This window comes from Thermobia domestica, chromosome 17 (genome assembly GCF_964235325.1).
Source record: "Thermobia domestica chromosome 17, izTheDome1.hap1.1, whole genome shotgun sequence".
Lineage (NCBI taxonomy): Eukaryota > Metazoa > Arthropoda > Insecta > Zygentoma > Lepismatidae > Thermobia > Thermobia domestica.
Genome location: NC_137470.1, coordinates 146,340,663 through 146,362,436, shown reverse-complemented (window position 1 = coordinate 146,362,436; position 21,774 = coordinate 146,340,663). Strand labels below are relative to the sequence as shown.

General features: G+C 35.7%; 1 protein-coding gene across 1 annotated transcript in view; it reads right to left on the bottom strand.

The window, feature by feature from the left end:
- Nucleotides 1–21,774, bottom strand: part of LOC145673758 (dehydrogenase/reductase SDR family member 11-like) — a 71,973-nt gene that overhangs the window by 34,940 nt on the left and 15,259 nt on the right. Inside the window, exons 2-5 of the mRNA XM_081743507.1 lie at nt 19,425–19,596; nt 15,529–15,655; nt 14,101–14,230; nt 2,104–2,268 (exon numbers count right to left, since the gene is read on the bottom strand). Of these exons, the coding sequence (XP_081599633.1) occupies nt 2,104–2,268; nt 14,101–14,230; nt 15,529–15,655; nt 19,425–19,596 (594 nt within the window). The remainder of the gene's footprint in view (nt 1–2,103; nt 2,269–14,100; nt 14,231–15,528; nt 15,656–19,424; nt 19,597–21,774) is intronic.

Below are 21,774 nucleotides of genomic sequence, written 5' to 3'. Positions count from 1 at the left end.
TATTTATTTATGAAATAAGAACAAAATCGCATCGGTCGTTCTTGAGAAAGTCTATCAAAATATTCACTTCACTACCCTTCTGGAATTTTCTAAGAAAAACGACATTTACAGTATTATAGTGTTATTACTGGAATGCTAATTTCTCAAAACCGAAGAAAAGCGTTAGATCCATTTTTTTAGAGAAATCTTACATGGCAATTTTCACCCCCTAGTAAATTACCCTTACTTTTTGAAGAACGAAGTATTTCCAATTCGTTCCCCCTGGAAAATGTTATGAAAGACCGTAAGTTTAACATTTGGTCCAGATAATTGAATGATGGTATCTAGCCGAGTGTATATAGGTCAGAAAGAACGGATGGACGGATATCAGAAAATAACTTTCCAGTATGTAGAGATCATGAAACAGATTTTAATTAAGATAGGTTTAAATAAATCCCAAAGTAAAGTCCAATTATGAAAATTCTTGTCCAGGAGCTTTCACGTCAAACATGGCTTGAACAAAGGAAATTATTCAACTTTGTTATTATTCGCCATTATTATTCAACTTTGTTCTGGAGCACACTCTAAGGAAAATAAAAGATAGCTACCAGGGCCTAGAGCTGAATGATATTCACCAGATTATGTACTATACTGATAATGTAAATCTGATGGGTAATGATAGAACAACAATAGAAAAAAATGCAGAGGTCTTATTAAACGCTTGCAGGGACATGGGTTTAGAAGTAAATACAGAGAAAACCAAGCACCTGAAAGTTCGCCGGGATTGAAATACTGCAAATTATGGTAGTATTAAAATATCAAATAATACTTTTGACACAGTGGATACTTTCAAATATCTGGGATCAATATTAACTAATCAAAATCATATCAACGAAGAAATTAAATGTCGATTGAAAGCAGGGAATTTGTGTTATTATTCAGTTCAAAATTTTCTGTCTACGCGAATTCTGTCGAGAAATCCGTAGCTTAAAATATGTAAAACGATGATCACGCCTGTTGTGATGTATAGTTTCGAAACATGGTCGCTTATTCTAAGGAAATAACACAGACTAAAAATGTTTGAGAATAAGTCCCTCACAAATTGAAACGGGAATGGGGAATGGTGGAAACTTCATAACGAGGAACTGTATAACTTATGCCGTTTACCAAACATTGTTACTGATATCAAGTCTAGGAGGCACAGGTTGGAATGCAAGGATGTAGGAACGCTTTCAAAGTTTTGAGTAATTAGAAATCCAGTCGGAAAACGTCCATTAGGAAGACCTAGGCGCAGATGGGAGGACAATATTAAGATGGATGTCGCAGAAATAGAATAAAAAGTAGATCTGGATCTAGTTAGTTAAGAACAGAACTAAATGGAGAACTTTCGTAAACGCGGCATTGTACCTTCGGGTTCCATAGGCCATAAAGTTAGTTAGTTAGAGGTCATGAAACGTTAAATGCGAATATGATAAATTTGATTTGTTCCACAATCACCATACTTTCTTCTCCCTTATCATCGCTTGAAACTGAAAATGGACTGACTATGAAAATGAAGAAAATGAAGTGTTAAAGTTGAATTAGCTAATTGATTGTATCATATGAGTGTTACTTACATAAAATCCAACATAGATTGGCAAAAGGAAAAATCAATACACTCACCATTGGCTATAGAACTTCCACTTTGATGCATGCTTGTGTTGAAAGATTCTTGTGAGTGTCTCAGTAAAACTTGTGTTATTCTTTCTTGCACTTTTCGATCTGACCGGAAGTTGACCCCCTTCGAATGTTTCTTCGACTTCCCAAATATTTTCAAATCACATTTGTACAGATTTGGACTGTAAATTCGACTAGAGGTCTCTTAATGGTGCGTCTAACGTTATGGTGACGTATGATAACGATCCTCGTTAGGACACTATACCTCTTAGTTTGAATATCTAGCACAACGACACAAAGATGTTAACTTATGGATCAGAATTGGTGGTGACACTTTGCTTTCGAACTGAAGATCGGTTAAACAACAGCATCGATATTATCTTTCTTGCACTGACGTCTACTCAGCTTTATTTAATTACCCTCTATAGTTGAAAACCCGAGAAGAAATTGTTAGATTTAGACACTTACCTGAACCCGTTCTGGAGCAGACAGCACATAGATGATAGCATCTGCCATATCCTGAGTCTCCATTAAGGTTATTTCCGATAGAAGGTCTTTGTGGCCTTCTTTCTCTGCAGCTTTTCGAGTAGTAGCTAACAATGTTTCTGTTGCAACTGCACCAGGACTAATTTCCTATTAACAAATTAATTTTGGAAAATGTTAAATTAATTGTACTTCAGACATGTGACTTAGCAGGTGAATAAATATGTCCAGAGGTTAGGAGAATCATATGCTTCCCTAAACAGGTATAACATTCTTCAAACGGTTAAGTTCAAAGAGAGACATGTACTATTTGCTTTAACTGATAATTATTTTAATGTTTCTACGTCTTGTTAACCAACCTAAGACCCCCGGCAAGAGTTCCGTCCGTAATGTCTTGTAAATGGCAGGAGCTCCTCCTTTCCAGTCTTAGATCGCCATGACAAGAGAGAAGGTGAACCTTTTGTGGTTCTTCCTTTTTATCTGGACTCCTAAGAAGAGAGTTACGATGCTTTAAAAAAGAAAAAGTGGTATATACTAGCTTAAGATTGTCCGTTCTTTGCTTGGCAAAAGGAAGATAAACGTTAAACATTTTAATCTTACACAAACTCTGCATTCTTACTCTATAAACCTCCGTTCTCACGTCACGAGCCACACGAACGTCAATTCTACAGAATAAGCATCCAGGCTGTTGCAAACTCAATATACGGCTACACTTGAAGTCACTTAATTCCGCAATAGGCGTTCACTAGCGCCGCCATAGCATTGCAGACTGTGATCAGCAAACAACATATTCACATACACAACTACTCGTCGTGTTGTTCGATGAAGTTCAAATTATTGGCTGAATGCAATTTAGGGACACTATTGTACCTACCTGTCCTCTACACTTGTTGGTATACTGAGATTTTCACAGGTCAGCCTTTCCTCTACGAAAAAAAATATGATGCAATTTTTTTTCTAATCGGATTACGTGTCCGGAATTCTGTTAAATGAGTTTCTAACAGTTACATATAAAAAAGCGATCATTGTATTATGACTATCATTCCGAATAGTGGATTCTACTTTGTTTCCTAATGAATGTCGTTATGACATAATGCAAACCCGATAGTTCACAACTACTGGTCTAGGCAGGCAGTTAAAATTTAGATTTTGCCCGAATGGGTTCACAACATTTATCGTTGTTTGGTAAAGGCCAAACTGTGGTGTATCGAAGGAAAAGAAGAGAGGAAGGAGTTAGAGATGAAGGGATTACTGGATAATGATGGAAATATGGTAAAGGAACTCGAATAGCTATTAAAAAGGTAAACCATATCCGAATGGTATTACTTGAGGATCAATTCTGAAGTGATCCAAAAGAGACACATGGTCCCTCATACGACCCTGACCTGGATCCAGGCAACTACGCAAGCGGGAGTTCCCTGACCCAACACAGGTGATGAGAAAGTTTAATTTAATCGTTTGTCTCTTATTTCCAAATGTTAAATAACCTATATCCAGTATCTGAATTTCCATAATGGAGATCGGACACACATTTGAATCAGCCAAGAAAAAAAATTGAGTAATGTATATATTTTCCATAAATAGAAGGTTTTATGATTTCGAGAAAAAGCATAGTTTTAAGGCTTATTCCGTTGTTTTGTTTTAATTCCAGAGCCGATTTAGAGTAATTTAGGGTCGGTTATCTATCATGACTTCTGTTATGCACCAATACATATAATATATTATTACACACATGTTACAAACACTATCGTCATCAATCACTATTAGATGCTATCACTTAAAACTAAATTTGTCATTCATTCACGTACACACACATACAAACAGGACAACGTATTGACATGGGTGAAATAGTTTAAAAGAAACCATCTAACTACAATTGGTGAACATTTATTACATCTATTGTGAAATTAAACAAAATGGTATGAACATGCATATAAATGTAGAAGTATACATATAAATGTATCAATTCACATACGAAATTGAATAACAGCAATGTAATGGTGTATATATGTTAACAGACAGATAAAAGAAAGAAAAATATATAATTATTTATTAAGATATGATGTAAGTCCGAGAATATCATTACATTCAACAATATTACCAGTGAAAACTTGAGATTAGGGTTAGAATGAGTATATACCTCATATATGAAATTTTTAATTAATTACACGAGTCCTCTCTCGTACTTTCATACGTTCTATAATATCACACGTATTAAGAACGCATCTTCTTGGTGTCTATGTTCTTAACTTCCTTTTATTTCAATGTACACACATTGGATCATATTTAGAAGTCGCAAACAAAACATATTCAGTCAGTAGACGTATTTACTTATACATTTTTCCATTTCCTTCATTGAAAGAACAAAGTTTTATCACTCATAACACAGTGACTACGTCACTTATCGGGTCATTTCATTCATTATCTCATTTGTTGACCACCTTTAAGTCACTATCGTCTTATATTTCAATACACACATGTGTAGTTATATTCTTACAAAGTATAGCAAAAAGAAAATTTTCTAAGTCCAAAGGGATTTCATTTTTGTGTCGAGCGCACGATTACTAATGGATAAAATTGAAACATAATGATACAGAAGGATTTAAGGTTTGTGAACTTGAGGGTAGATTTACTGATAAATTAGGGTTACGATGACCTGTCTTAATTCCATGCTACATTCAGTTAGGGTAATAACAGAATATGTTAATAGTTACATATGTTACTTGATAGTATTACAAGACTTAAAGCAAATATCTAACATGCGACGGTATTTTAAAACTTACATTTTATATTTGTCGGATATTTAGAGACTATGGCAACAAACGACCGTTCGGAGTAGGTACCGAGACCCTTTATACATATTTATCTTATCAATTCAACATTATACATTTTACTTTAATATCATATTTATATTCCACACGTATTCATATCTCAACATACATATACTCAATAATTATTTAATCTTTCAAATTGATGACCCCGACAAATAAATTTTTCCAGGTTCAACACTTTACATAAGAAAAATCCGACATATCACAAATTCGACTAATTACCCACGGATAATAACCAAATTCATATTCTCAAACATTATGGTTAGGAAAGTGAATATTTGATGTGCAAGGCAGGCTCGTAAACACAAAAAATATAGTTATAATGAAGCTATAATTATCGATAATAACTTTGGGCCCAAACAACTACGACAACATTTACATTTATGATAACCAATGGAAGCAAAAGTAGAAATGACTGAAGGTCCAACAGAAAATTTTGAATGGATAATGATAAAAGAAACGAAAGTAAAATTTAATCATATACTGAACTATCGCTCGCTATTGCAGTGGGTAAAAATGTGATGGGAAAAGGTCCCTTGATATTTAACATCTACAAATATCTCCACGAATCGTGTCTCACGACGTCTCAGTTGGTAATTCAGGATCAAATGATAAATGCTATATGGTTAATATTTGTCAAGTTCAAAATTGGGGGATGTTGAAATTTTTTTAAGCTTAGAGAAGGGAAAATAGAGATAGCTAGATAAACAAGACAGAGGCACGCCAAAGTAAAAAAAAATAGGGCACTAAATACTACAAATATAAATGGTCGAATTGAGACATATAACAATCCACAGTCAAATACTTTATATTGCCGAAAAAGGTGGAAAACTAAATGCGTAGCCTACTGGGGAAGCCTTGTTGCCAAGAAGCAAGTCTGTGTCTTGTAAATAAGAACTTCACAAGTTACTTCTTATGAAATTATTATTTAGTAACCGTCATCCGGCCCAAACCAACAATGGAAAGAGAAGGAGGAAGGGCAAGGCGTCATTGCCTTAATTTTGAAATTTCCAAAACAATAAAAAACATTCGACCCAGAAAACTCAGAAAATAAGAAGAGTTCCGAGTAAAGCATGGAAAACTAGAGTAAAGTCGGTAAAATAGAAAAATCCTAAAATGGATTTGCCAAAATTAAAAAAAGTTAAATAAAATAAATTTTGTACTAGTAAGTTATCTGCCAAATCTAACTAGTAGTTAACAACCCGCAAGGGTGCCAACCTTGAGGTGTCAACTAATTTCAATCACTACCTAGTTTTAAAACTAAGGAAAACGAAAATATTTAATGGGGGGTAAGGTACGGAAATACGTGATTCTACTGTAATAAATCTGCTATGTTATTCGATCTTATCCTCTTCGTAGTCTCTGCGAACTGTAATGAACTTGGCTTAATCAGGTGACGTGGAGAAAAATCAGAGTTCCAGAGTAGTATCGCAAATGTAAGCGGAAAGCGTATATTTAACTGGCACCAATTCTGCAAGCGGTTATTCCGTTATCTGATTAATTGGAAAATATCCGGAATCATTTGTTACATGACTACCATTCGTATCGTCAGACTGAATGATCAGTTAGTATGTCCAATTACTATTAAATGTCAAGACACGAAGTGAAAATACAAATCATCATTTTTACACGACACACTACCCTCACACAAAATTCTGGAGTAATTTGTTAGTGTACTAAATATATATTATTATATAAATACAATCAACACATCGTGGCAAAATTTACAACCAGGAACATATACGCATGGGCGTCATATTATTTATTCATTCTCACTACAACATATATATATATATATAATTAATATTATCATTGCTCACTTATATATTTATTCATTTTCCTATGACGTCGATTTATTTTCAGACAACCTATACTCTACAATTCGCCCAAGACTATTCAAAGCAGTCTTATTATATATTAAAATCAACAAATTACTATAGTACACTAATCAATACGCGTAAGCTTGTATGAACTGATATCAGATTCTTTCAAAACAAGCCATAGTATATTTCACTTTACGGCTTCGAATTATTTTGTATGCAACGAAAATTCAATATCATTAACTACATGTAATTATATTTCGGAAAATGTCAACAATGCGATCGTTCACAGAAAGCAACAGAGAGAGAGAATTTGAAACCGCAGCCTGGCAACAAAATAAAGCCATATAGACAAACTTCGGGTTAAGGGGAAAAGCAATGTTTACTATTATTAATAATTCGATTACTGAACTATATAAATTATTGTGCTTTCAGGAACGTTCATTTATAATGCAATTCGTCTAAATACATATTCATATGGGCCAGAACTAATATTTACTCATCAATAATTGCAAAAGAAGGGTAATTTTCATGTTGACCAGATCATTAAGTCTCGGAGTAACAAAAACCTAGTGGCGAATAGTTCTCAACCCGACACGAGATGGCATTGAGAGTACGAATACTAACTTTGAACTATTAAATAAATTTTGTACTCTGCCACAGATACTATAAGCAACCTACTAAGTAATTACGGTACAGTGTTACTATGAATTTGCACTGCAAATTGATTTATCCATTTAAACTGACCATAAGAGATTACTAATTAAACAATACACTGTCCGTAAAGAAATAAATCATACTTTCACTCACACATCACTTCTACGGTCAAAGTACAAAATTACACACACATACATGCTACATCCCACATAAACTAAGAAAACAAATATTAATACACATCACTACACATGTTAAATCATGTTATCACACAGTTCAACTATACGTAAATCAAACAAATTTCTGAACTTCACCATCCTAAACAGGCTCTATGCACTATGAAAAAAGAAACGGAATAATCAGAGCCCATTGGCCCTCTTACTACTAAAATTAAATCATGGTTTTCCATTTACAGAATTACTTTCAATGCCACAGAAAGGACATATTGAAACTACTAATGGTAAGGGTTCCTTTCCGGAAGGGAAAAGAACCATTTTTGATTCATTATTTAGCCCATAATGTGTTGGATGCCGTAATCAACTCAGGAATAAGGGAAAGTTCCTGTTCTAACTTACACGGACATTATAGTAATAAATTCAACCACGAAGAAATCTACACCTACCGCCATGTTAATAAAAATAAGAAATCACATTTACTACATATACAGACAAAGCTATATTAGGACAGGCCTATCGTAACCTAACAGGAAAATTTTGAGGATAACGGGAGTTATCAAGAGAAAACACTAATCTTCAAACTGGTTTTTAAAAGATCAAAAACTACGATGAATCCTGTCCATCAATATTAACATTTACGAACATGGCGTCGCTTGGGTTGAAGTCCATATCTCACTATTTGTTGACTGTTTTCACTGCAGAATTTTACTGTTCAACACACCTTTCTGCTTCCAACGAGACTATTTAACTAATTTATACATTGTTACCTGATTTCTGGTGCTTACTACTGAAGAAAACCAAAATATTATGGGAGCAAACTAACGTGGTGTTACTTGATGCTTTTCCAGGTAGAGAATGACAAGAAGCGCGCCTTAATACTAGAGCGTGCGGCGGAGAATATAAAGCAAATAGAAAATAGTAAAAACTGAATGAAGCTAGATTTCGGGAGGATATGGGCAACTCAGAGGGGCAAGAGGAGTCTAAATTATTCTGCCAAATATGAGATTGGTGGATTATTTCAAGAATTTCTGTCCAATTCCGGGCCTATGTTTTCGTATAGCATTAAAGTGTATAATTTCAATACTCATCCGTTTGAAATGCCCATATACAAGGTTTACATTAAAATAATGTATAAATAAACATATTATTCCCCGAAATATAATTGCTACTAGATTATTCCGTAGCTTCCACATTGCTTTTGATTTAACACTACAGTACTCGCATGAAATTGTTGAAACGTGAGTGCTCGCGCGGATTACGATTGTAGTCCATTTGATAAATATATATATCTTAGCGGTTATTCAATTGGTATTTTTTACATTATTTTTTGGGGTTTTACAAGCAATAAAGAACATATTTCAGTGCAAATATTTTGTTTTTTAATGCACAAAAAGGATTAGAAGCCAAAATTTTAAAATGCGTATGCAATTTACTATATTTGTGTAAATGTTCGTTTGTTTTCTTGCTATTTGATTAAAAATTCAAATAAAAGAGGAAATTTGCATTTAAAGTGTTAAAAACTCTTATAAAAAATAAAAAGAAGTTGTTAAATTGTTTGCAGGTTTAACTTCTACACTTGAAAACAAAGTCAAAAGTAGGCAAAATTTTGTGTGTTTCAGTCATAAGAGTCAGTGCAAAGAGTGTGCTTGCAGTCAGAGCAGATCCACTTACTGCACCTAGAACATCTTTTTCGGGTACTCTTCTTTCTTCATTTTCCACAAAAAGGTTCGATGAGTTCCATAGCCACAGATTGCAGGAAGTCTGTACGGTTGATTATAGCATCATTGTTATTTGCTTTGAAAACAATGAGAGTGTTTACTTCAGCAACGTTTAACACGTAGAAGAAGAGAGTGAGTAACCATCTTTGCGAATTCCTGGCTGTATCACACTGGCGACACCATTTTTCTAATATGTCGACTCCAAATTTAGTGTTGTTCTATGAAGTAATAACTATGCAGTGTAGGTATGATGTTATGACGCTCTGTTTGCGTAATTCTTCGGTGCACTGGATCAATATACCATCTGGTAATTCTGCCCTTTCCAATGTAAAGTTCTCCATAAAACCTGTCTTCCTGATAACACCGTTCCTTTCTTCATCTTCTATTTCTTCCAAATCGTCACTACCACTTTCTTCAGAGTCATTACTCGACAACATCGTCCTCTATTTCATCTTAGTGTTCTGTACTCAGAACACTTTCGTCGTCAGTTTCTGTTAGCCACTGTCGTATCTGTTCTTGCTCTGACATTTTAAACTAACATATATCATACATTTGAGAGAATTATATGAAATAATACGTTCAAAACAAGAACAGTTAAAACGTTAGACAGAAAACAAACTATCACGTCAGTACTCGCACGGATTACAATAGTAGTCCATGCGAAAATAACAATCCGTATAACATCAGTGCGTTGACTTTGGGTGCTATCAATCGACTAATGGTGTTCTAGAAATGGGGGAGAAAGGTAGACGACTGCTCAAGGTCACAAGTGTTGCCAACCCTCAGATACCAGAAATCTGAAAAGCACTGGACTACAATAGTAATCCGCGCGAGCAGTGCAGTGTTAAGTAAAGAACAAATGAATTTACTACATGGACCGAAAATTATGTATTAAAAATTTACAGTACGCTTTGTGTTCGAAAAGTATTGGGTTTCTCCAAACAAAAACTTCATTACCTTAACTGTAATGGAATATTACAACACATGCATTGAAATATTTGCTGTTTCTTATTTTTTTCGGAAATAAAAGTCTAAAAGCAAAGATTTTTTGTTTTTTAAAGAAAATTAGTTTCCTCTTTAGCCCAACCTAATTGTTCTAATTTACAAACCGCGTTCTCGTATAAATTCGAAGTTAAATAAAAACTTGGAAATTAGATGCATATGCACACGAACGCTTTACAACGTTGGTTAGGGAAAATGGCAATATGTTGGTTATTGCAACCGACCAGACAGCAACAAGTCGCGAGTTCTGTTGCTCCATTAAAATTTAGAACGGAGACCACATCAAAGTTTTATTGTCCCGCTTGTGCAAAAGTCTGAACTCAACACTGTTTGCGCACTACCCCAAAAAGAGAAAAAAATGCGCCCGCGATGTAGCTGCATCGGGAAGTTTGCGCCTAGCGAGATGAAAGAACCTGTTCGAGCTGATGCACCTGCACTGAGGGGCGGACATTACACGAAAAGCAAGCCCCTGTGCAGTGTGTGAAGGATTCCAGTATCGTGTGAAGAAGCAAAGTACTGAGACAACAACTTGTCTGTATGTGAAAGAGAAGAAAGATAAGTGCAGGAGACGTTAGTAAAAAAGGGAAAAGTAATAATTAAGTCAACGGAACACAAATATCAACCAGACGTCGCTGAAGCAGAAGTGCGAGTACAGCGGATGGCAGCGAAAAGAGCCAGCGAAAATGACGAGCCCTTATCGAAGATCTACCACAATGAAACGGGTACTCTGTTTTATCTCTGATTGGAATTCACGACAGAAATTCTCGAGTACAACAGTTTCAAGAGAAACATGAACCTTGTGAGGCGACAAGAGCGAGAAGATTTTCGAGACTCGGATTCAAGATTAAACATCGTGTTAACCAAAGAAAACCTGAGGATAAACGACAACTCATGATTTACTTTTTTAATTTACCGGACGAAGGACACGAATAGAGAATTCTTGTTTCCTTGAGCAGGTAAGGTAAGAAAATATTGCAGCATGGAAGTTACTTCTTTTTGTATGGAACTTTTAAATCGTATAGCAAAAGGTTCGCCCAACTGTATACGAATCACGCATATGTTGGCAGTATGGAGAATGAAACAAATATTATCCCGGTAGCTTTTGTCTTCCTGTCGAACTAAAATAGAAGCTTACGACTTGCTTTTCAAGAAATTAAAGGAGTGTTTATTGTGTTGGGCTCCACAAAGGATCATGGTTGATTTAAAGAGGCGTATATTTTTGCGCTTGGTTCCAACTTTTCGAATTATACGAGTAAGGGTTGCAATTTTCATTTCAACCAATGCTTCTGGCGCAAAGTGCAAGAACTAAGTTTGGCATCTGTGTACAGAGAAAATAAAGATGTAAGGCTACATATGTGTGTATGCTGTTATCCCACGGGAAGACATTGAAAATCGTTGGCTATCAATACAGAGTACTGTGCTAATAGAAAATAAAGTTTCAGAATTTATGGATTATTTTGTGAACGAGTGGATCCAAAATGTGAATGTACCGATCGATGTCTGGAACTGTAAAAGGTGAACTGCATCGAAAACAAATAATGCCGTTGAAGGATGGAACAACAAGCTCAAGAGCAGTGTTAAATTGCATCCGAATTTCTTTATGCTTTTAAAAACACTGAAATAGGAAGCCTAGACGCAAATGGAAGAACAATATTAAGATGAATATTGCAAAAATAGAAATATAGAGTAGAAACTGGATTCAGTTGGGTAAGGGCGGAAGTAATTGGAGAGGTTTTATGAACGCGGCTTTGAATCTCCGGGCTCGGGATATAGACAATAGAGTTAGTTCTTTTATGGTAAAAAAATATTTTGTGAAATATAACGGAAATTCAGAAGATTTATGTTTTGTCTGTATGTAGATAGATAAAAGAGAGGACAACTGATACATATGCACAGAAAACATATTCAGGCGATACAACTAGTTGATGAAGAAATGATCCCAATAAATTCCTTCAAATTGGAAGTATTTCATATGTCAATGGAACTAACAGAAATCAGTGGTGGTGATTAGTTTTAGGAAAAGACGAAATTCGTTGGGTTAAGTTCTGACCCTTTTAGCCCCTACTCTAAGCTTTCGAATATGTTATTATTCCCCTTCTTTACCTTGTTTTTCAATGTTCCCGCGCAAAGAGCAGCTTGCGTGTGTCTCTTCACTCCTCTCATTTTCATACCTTCATTCTCACCATCGTGATTAATCCGATTGGGTAGAAAAGCGTGATTAACTAAGCAAACTCATCACCATCACAACACTGAACACACATTTTACACTTTAACCGTTTACGATCTTGAAAACGCTCCAGCGTACACTATAAGTCATTACTCGACACCTTGCATACCACATCGTCATTAACAAGTCGTTTAATAACTTTCTTTAAGTAATAATTAAAAACTTGTTGTGACTTCTTGAAAATTTTGGACTGCGAACGTAGTGAGCAAAATACTTTTAACAAATGCATTTCTTTGCGAACTAACAACAACATTGATTTAAAAGGGCGCCAATTCTTTTAAGGGGCGCCGCGTCGTTTACTCTTTCCTTTCCTTTTTGGTTGTTCGGCACCCCCTTGCGATCAGCGCCCGGGGCAACCGCCCCACTCGCCCCCCCCCCAGTAGCTACGGCTCTGATGGTGATACCTGATATACTTTCATGTATCAGCTAATCCAGTAAATTCTGGGACGTTATCATATTCACCCGAGAACAGCAATCACAACAATTTGATTAGCGCAACGAACATTCGAATTGGACGATAAAGGACTGGAAGAATGTCTACTGGCCTGTGAGAAAATGGACAGCAGCATTGCTTACCTGATGAAAAAAATAGTCTTAAAATCTGTGCCGCATGACTACCATCCAATTTAAAATATTAAAGTGATACTCAAAATTACGGACGTCAAGGTGGCGATCGTGGTGGTCACGCGTGTCTTTTAGGTTCTTCCACTCCAAACTCACCAGCTAGGGCCAATGTGGACCTCTATCCCAACGGAATTTTATGTTACAGTACTGTTACTTGACTTTTGGTCCACCCTGTAGTTAGAAAACACGGCGGTTGAGCAACCGCTACCGCAACTGCGAGGATAGAAGGATCCGTGCACTGTAAAAAAAAAACCGAATGTTTGTATGTTTGTGTGGTTATTCATTATTTTCAAATATTGTGCAAAAACATTATTCTTCCCATGCGAAGCCGAACATTTCTGCTAGTCTTATATGTATAATATGAATGTTTGTTAACTTTACATATCAACACCAGTGGCTTGACATTTTTCTAAGTAACCGCATCGAAGAGACCAAAATCTTGAAAAGACCGCAGGCTGTTTAGAATTTTTTAAATACATATCTTAAGGAGGAGGGGAGAGGTTCAAAGGGGAAGAGGTGGTTGAAAATTTTAATGCCAAAAATGGTGCCTTAGTGGTAGAGCGCTTACCTCTGGTGCGAGGGAGCCTAGGTTCGATTCCCGGCCAAGTAAGTTTATGGTGGACAACATCATGTCCGTAGGTTTTCTCAGTGAACTCCTATTTCCTCTCGCATTCTCATTCCACAAATTCTTCCATCATTCACCTGCCTTAATCATCCGTCTCTTTTAGCCTAAATGGCGTAATCGTGACACGTTAAATTAGAAGATTGCATGTTAATTTTCATTTTTGAAGAACATTTATGATTGTCCTGAGAATTCTGTAAAATTATTGTAATTATGGTAGCAGTTGTATTTGCATGGAGAGAACAAAATGAACTCCATCAACTATGATTAGACACTACCTGTATAAAGGCGGTTATTTTATGACTTACCGTTACTCGAATTTTGCTCTTATTTGCCGCCAATTCCTGGCGCAGTCCTTCTGTGAGAGCTCGAAGGGCATATTTGGAAGCAGAATAAAAATGACTCATTCCGTATGGAAATACAATATGACCTGCCAGACTGCAAAGAAAATAAAGTTATGCATTAATATATTTACTAAACAAATTGAGGCTTATGCAGAGTCGTTCTGACGCGTGATTAGTGCCATACTAAAAAGTTCGACTAACATATGTTTCCTGCAGTAGTTAGGCCTTTAGTATAACACTAATCATACGTTAAAATACTCTGCATAAGGCGGATTATGTTTTGATATTTGTGGTAGCTGTAAAATGCAGTAACTCGATGACTAGTGGAATCCCATATTGAAGTAATTAAGTAATAGGTTCTTTGAATGGTCGGTTCAACTTACAGGATTATTGCAAAATTAATGCAGGATTTATGTGGAAAATATTATGAGAGAAATCTCGGTGATGTTCACTGGACGCATTAGGGGAAGCTACTAATGGTGAAATATGAACAAGGAACTGCCGCACGAATTGACTGAGGACCTAAGAAATCTGCATTTTGGATTCTGTTCTACTTTGTTCTGTGCATAGAAATTGATCTATATTTAGAACATGTTGAAACATGCAACAAGAAATGGATCTTGTATTTCAACTGGTGATATTCTTCGCAATGGTTGGGTGGTGAGTACTCTCATAAATCCTCTCCAAACCAATATTGCATCCACAGAATTCATGGATACTATGAGGTAGTATCCACACAGAGTGAATCAATCATGGCTAAAATTTTATCAGAAATTTGATAAAATGTACTTGAAGTGGAATGCCCAATTTCGCTCAGCAGGAATGTTCCAGTCATATTATACATGTGACTGTACACAAATGATGGAGTAAAATTACACACATTGAAATACTAAATTTTGTTTTATCCTCCATACTCGTGAGCCACCTTGACCAGCCAGTTCATCTTTTCAGAAACCTGGACAGATTCTCACAGCGACACATCTTAAATATCAAGCTTGTGGTCAGAATGCCTCGAATAAATTATCTACTGTACAACCACATAATTTTTAACTCTGCTTTTATAAACAGGCTTGTTTTCAGTTTAAAAAGAAATTGAGCTAATGCTTGTGGTTTTTCTTTGATTGACTCTGTTTAGTTTTAAGCAAGTTTTGACAAACTTGGGGTTCAGAATCTTGAACTAATTTTTCAAGAATCAAATATTATTCGAATAATGTATTCAACAATAATGAATTCTTTAAGAACCCAAATGGTAATGAATATTCGAATAATAGTAAAGGATCATTCAATTATTCCTGTAATGTTCAATCTAATCCTAGAGAGATTATTATGCCTGGGCCTCAAAATATAAAATTACAAAATAAGCCCATATTTATCGTCTAACAGAATACCTACCTATTGATATTAATAATGTGTCCATCTACATTTCTTTCTTTCATAGACTTGATAGCTTCTCGAGAGCAGATACTGGGTGCCAAAACATTTACGTTTAGCATGTTCCTCCACTCTTCTGTTTTACCATCTGCAAATCATTGAGAATTTTATTTCAATCTCTCAAAATTTCATCATGTATTCATTTACTTGTGGAATTAGAAATAATAAAATACATATTTTATTTACCATTACAAGCATGCTAATCTCAATTGCTACAGTGATAATCAGAAAACTAATTTTATTGTAAATACATATCCATAAGTACAATCATGTTTGAATAAGTAGTACCCACATTTTAAAAGCGCTGTGTTCCCATGTAAATATATTTTGATCCATCAACCCTACATTCATCTGCTTGCTGCAATCATACTGACAGATAAGGATGAAAAAATTTTGAAAGAGAGATGAAATTCATTTTTTTCTAATATGACGGCACATATCTCTGATGTACAAGATAATTACGATGAATAAAATTTACGAAAAGTAACCACAAAATAAAACTCGCTTACGAAGATTACCGTTTTACCACTACGGTCACAACTGTAATAATATGTACTGAGTTTGTTGATTTATAATAGAGCAAGCAAACCATGTACAAACATCTGATCATCCTTAACACATCATGCTGTGTGCCTGTAATATTTGATAAAATCAAGAACACCGCCACATCCAAAATATGATCTTGCTCATTCTTTTCATAAGTGAAAAGATCCGGCTAAAATTAATCATTCAGGACAAGTGATCTGGGAATTTATTTGCCGTGTTTTTTATTTTTCTTGGCAATAGTTATTCACATACTCTCGCTTTAATGCAAGAATTCATCACAATATTTAGTTGGAAACAATATGATCCTATCCAGAATATCCCAAGTGTATTTCGTATATTCCTGCATCTTGAATATTTTTTTGTGGCGAATTCACTACGACGAGGTCAACCTTTAGGAGTCCAAGTAACTATATATAGTCACTCTCATGTAACTGACTTGAAGCACAAGGAACTAAAGTTGCTCACATTCATATTAGATTTTTCTGCTACATGCCATTTGATGACACCTTCTCACATGTAATTAAACATAAACATCCGAAATACGTTCATAACGATAGCCTGGACCATAATGCACAAAAGCTTGAAAATTTATTGCGTTAAACGAAAACCAAACGAGAAAAATTAGTTCGTCATTTGTTGCTGACGACGATCTCATATTAATGTTTGATTCCACACTTCAGTATTTGACAGTGTGCTCTTTTTGCCTAAGTTTTGCATGTACACGCCTCGAGTGCAAAGTGCTTAGTGTCTTTGTTCATATATTTCTGCTATCCATCTACTAGGAATGCAATGGATGTACCCGATTGCAATGAAATGAGCTGAGCGAGCTTAAACTACGTAATCATTCCTGGCCATTATGCAATAATAAATGCCATTTTTAATTATTGACAAAAAATCGCGTGAAAACTTTTTCCCCATGTTAAGTCTATGCAAGCGTTTTTCGGTGATTATTCCTCGATAGTACATCGGATTTTTGATTTCGACCTATGTTGTCACTCAGCACGACATACTCTATCAGCGTGCTAAGTTTTCTTGAGATCGGCCAAACGGTCTAGGAGGAAGCGTTTTTCGGTCATTATTCCTCGATGGTACATCGGATTTTTGATTTCGACCTATGTTGTCACTCAGCACGACATACTCTATCAGCGTGCTAAGTTTGGTTGAGATCGGCCAAACGGTCTAGGAGGAAGCGTTTTTCGGTCATTATTCCTCGATGGTACATCGGATTTTTGATTTCGACCTATGTTGTCACTCAGCACGACATACTCTATCAGCGTGCTAAGTTTGGTTGAGATCGGCCAAACGGTCTAGGAGGAAGCGTTTTTCGGTCATTATTCCTCGATGGTACATCGGATTTTTGATTTCAACCTATGTTGTCACTCAGCACGACATACTCTATCAGCGTGCTAAGTTTGGTTGAGATCGGCCAAACGGTCTAGGAGGAGTTTGCGGACAACCAAACGGCTAACCCGAGTATAAGAGCTTCGCTTCGCTCAGCTCAATCAGTCTTCATTGTAACTCTGCTTTGGATATTACTAAAATTTTTCTCCCGTTGAACGTATTCCACAAGATGATCGGTTGGTGTAGGTCTGGTGACTGAGGAGGAGAAGCACCCATAAACAATTGTATGAAAGCCACAGTCGCACCTCCGCACCTGTTAAAATGTAGAAGCTTTTATATTTTATCAGCAACGTCTCCGTACCTTTTTGCAAATTGTCGAAGAATAAATAGCTATCTATAAGTAATCTACTCAAATTTCTCCCAACTACATTTTCCGACATGCGGCCGAAAACCACTATATAACCCCTACCGTGTTTCACCATTAGATTCAGATGAGTGTCCTGTAATTCCTCATTTCCTCTTTCATACATAACACTGCCCAACTCTATCAAAAACCTCATATTTACTTTCCTCTTCGAATAAAACATATAACCATCAATATGTTGATTTATTTACATGATCTCGTGCAAATCAAATCCTCTTCCGTCTACTAAGTTCACTTATGAAAAGTTTCTTCCTTGGTACTCTACCATGTAACCCAACTTTTATTAGTATCCTTCTTATTGTTTCTGCATTTATATTCTTTAAGAACTCAGAATTCATGCATGCTGTAACATTTACTGCACTTAGTCTGACATTTTTCTTAATTTTCCGCAAAATAGCATGTTGTTCAGTACAGTTTCTTGGGCTGCCCTTTCTGTGGTATAGATTCTTTTTTATCTTCAGTTTTATATCTTCTCACGATGTCCCCAATTATGCTCTTGAACAGGCGTATTATTCAGGCTATTTCAGCGTATTTACGACCTTTCGTATGGTAATTGATTGTCAGTTGTTGCTGGTTGATGCTTGTAATTTTAGGTTTGCGTCCTTCGTAGTTCTCCACAATTCTACGTTACCTATTTCTCAAACAACTCACAATGATTACCTTGTATTCCTCTTTCATGATTCTCTTTTCCATATACATGCCCTATACTATCGACAGCGTCCAGAAACGGATGAACCCGGGTTATATCACCAAAACCAAATATTAATGGGATATGATTTTGTTAAAGTATTTGGTTTTTATGTTTCTGTAACTTAAACACACACAATTTGTGGTAAATTATTTTCTATCATTTGTGCAGGAGATATATATGTATTTTTGATTCAAAAATTACGCTTGTTTGAGAGTTCAACATCCAAGTTTCACACATATACATGATCTTAGAACACAATCCAAATATTAATGAAAGTGATTTTGTATGTATATGCGCTTTCCTTTAAATATAATATTTTTTTTTACTTTCTCATTGAAAGTCTATAGTGTTGGTTTGTTACATGCAAATAATCCCTTTTACCGTTTTTCATGAATTTCATTTGAAACAAACATATTTGTGTTAATCTGAAGGGAACCGTAGTGGTGGTGGGATGGCTTCTTCCTTTATTGCAAAAGATCTCCACGCTCCAAAAGGGTTTATTTTGTGAGTACTGGTTGGAAAGATTTCAGAGGAAACACTTTGCTTACCTCAATATGGCACGCCTATTAGATTTCAAAACTACCCATGCTTTTACGAGGGCGGAGGAGAGAGGAAAGGTTCTTCAGAAAGGGAGAAAATCAAAAACTTCGAATGAAAAATTTTGACGTAGTTCTGTCAAATATTCTTCAGATCTCTTAGTTGCGTCAAACTAAGAAAAAAAGATGTTACGTCTTTTTCTGGCATAAATCATTCGTTTTATACGTCTTCGATCTATTCTCCGTATTTTGCTTTTTATTTCGTATTTCTAGAGCAATTCGGAAATAACTCTACACAATTTTTAATATTATAATTTACCTGTTAATGAATCCTGTGGATTACCAATTCCTGCATTGTTTATGCAGACATCCACTCCTCCTAAATTCTCTTTTATCCATTTAAATACTCCAAGGATATCATTCTCTTGTGTGACATCACATTTTAAAGGGTATAATTGGCCTCGTTGACCTTTCAGCTCCTTAGCAAGATCCTTGATTGAATAAAGAAAATGAAAATTACAACGATAAAAAACGAAAAAACATAACCATGGACCACATTCCGTACTAACCATCGACCACATTTTGCGGACCTCAACGCAACGCAGAAGTTGCAACCAGCAGTTGTAAGTGATATACCGATTATCACAAATTACAACACATACTTTCTTTTTCGTTGACGTAAACCCGTACGGAATGATAATTTTATTTCAATTATAAGCTTACATTCCCACTTCAAGCAGCCAAGAAGAAATACAGAGAAGATTTACGAGTGGACAGAAATATTATCACTGGTCGACAGTGAAAAATTTTCTTTCGTGAAACAAAGTTCTTATAGTTTTCGAGCTGCTGAAAACGAATCTGATCTTAATTTTGGCTCTGCACCCTCAGATTTTGAAATAATATCAGTTATAGTAGATTTTGGTTAAAATTTTAAGGAAATCACAGAAGGGCAGGTTTGAAGCCTGTCTACTCCTTTCCTAACTATCCCAGAACAACAAATGATATTTCTTTGGAAAAAGTATGGAACACAAATTTCAACGGTAAACATTTAGGACCCATCGCGTTCAATTTGTAGAAGAAGAAGAAAAAATATTGAAAAAACTGGGGGGAAAGTTTTTTAAAAAAACAAATTTAGAAAGGTTTGCAACATTGATAGTCACGCTACGCAAACATAAGCTCAGTAACCCATACCCTATACATTCAGGTGTGCTATATTAAAAAATCAGAGCTCAAACACAAGGGGAGTAAAATAGTGTGGAAGTAATTTTTAAAAACCGGGAAAATTTAATATTTGGAGAAATTGAGAAAAATTTGCAACATTACACTTGCGATACTCACACATAAGCTCAGTAACGAACACCTAATACATTCAGGTAAAATACTCACAGATGTTACCTGAAAAGAAGTTTAGAAAATTTTTCTCAATTAAGTTACCATGTATGCAAATTGTCAACGATTGTTTTGAAAAATTTCAGCGTTTTATGGCAAAAAGAAACATGGTCAGAATTTCTTGAATTACATCCAATATTCCAATTTGTGAGAAAAAAGTGGCCTATTGAAGCCTGGCAACATTGTATTTTTCCTCCCTCCCATTCACTACTCTACTGTTGCTCACTTGTCTGAAGGTTTGAGCGTGGGGCAGGGAGTTTGTACACGTCTTCCTATCGTGTAAGTGTTTTTGTGACTGTCACAATACCTCGAGATTGTGTTACCCACTCAGATAATTTTTGTCTCTGGAGAATACATAGTTAAGGCCAAGAGGGAAAAATTAATACTTTTGGCGAAGAAGGCTTACGAACTATATACTTCGACAGCAAAATTGATGAAGATAGGCAGTAGGTACTTAGTACAATATGTAACAAGTGTGTTTGCCATTTCCGGTCGTGTTTGAATAACAAACGTCAAGGTAAACTGTCATTTGGTGTTCCGAAGATATGGCGTGAGCCAGCCGACCACGTAAGTTACTGCTACTTCTGTGCTGTATACATTCAAGACATGAAAGGGAAGGACAAAAAAATCCTGACAATATTTCGATTGGAATAAGACCTGTCAAACACGGTGATAATGTTCCAATTACTGCACCTCCAGCAACATGGTCTCTGGAAGAGGAGGAAACAAACGTAGCTTCTTCAGAATCGGAGAGCTCAGAGTCAGATTTTGAATTTGAAGAGAGAAACAACCCACATTTTGCGACACAAAGTGATTTAAATGACCTTGTTCGAGATTTGAAACTAACCTAGTGGCAGGCTGAAATTCTTGGATCCAGACTTAAACAATGGAATTTACTTGACGTAAGTGACACCGTTTGTTCATACAGGAAACGGCATGCACCATTCAGAGTTTTTTTTAAACAGGAAGATACACTTTGTTTTTGTTCTGATGTCAACGCTTTGTTTGCTGCTCTTGGTACGACACATGTGGCACGGGAGTGGAGACTTTTTATAAACTCCTCAAAGAGCAGTCTTAAAGCAGTTTCAATACATAATGGCAATATCCTCCCAACTGTACCAACTACTTGTGACACACAGGTGAAAGAAACGTATGACATAATGAAACTCATATTAGAAAAAGTTCAGTACAATTATCTTAAGTGGCACATTGATGCCGATTTCAAAGTTATAGCATACTTACAGGACCATTTGCATCGGATTCACTAGCCTGTACGGAGC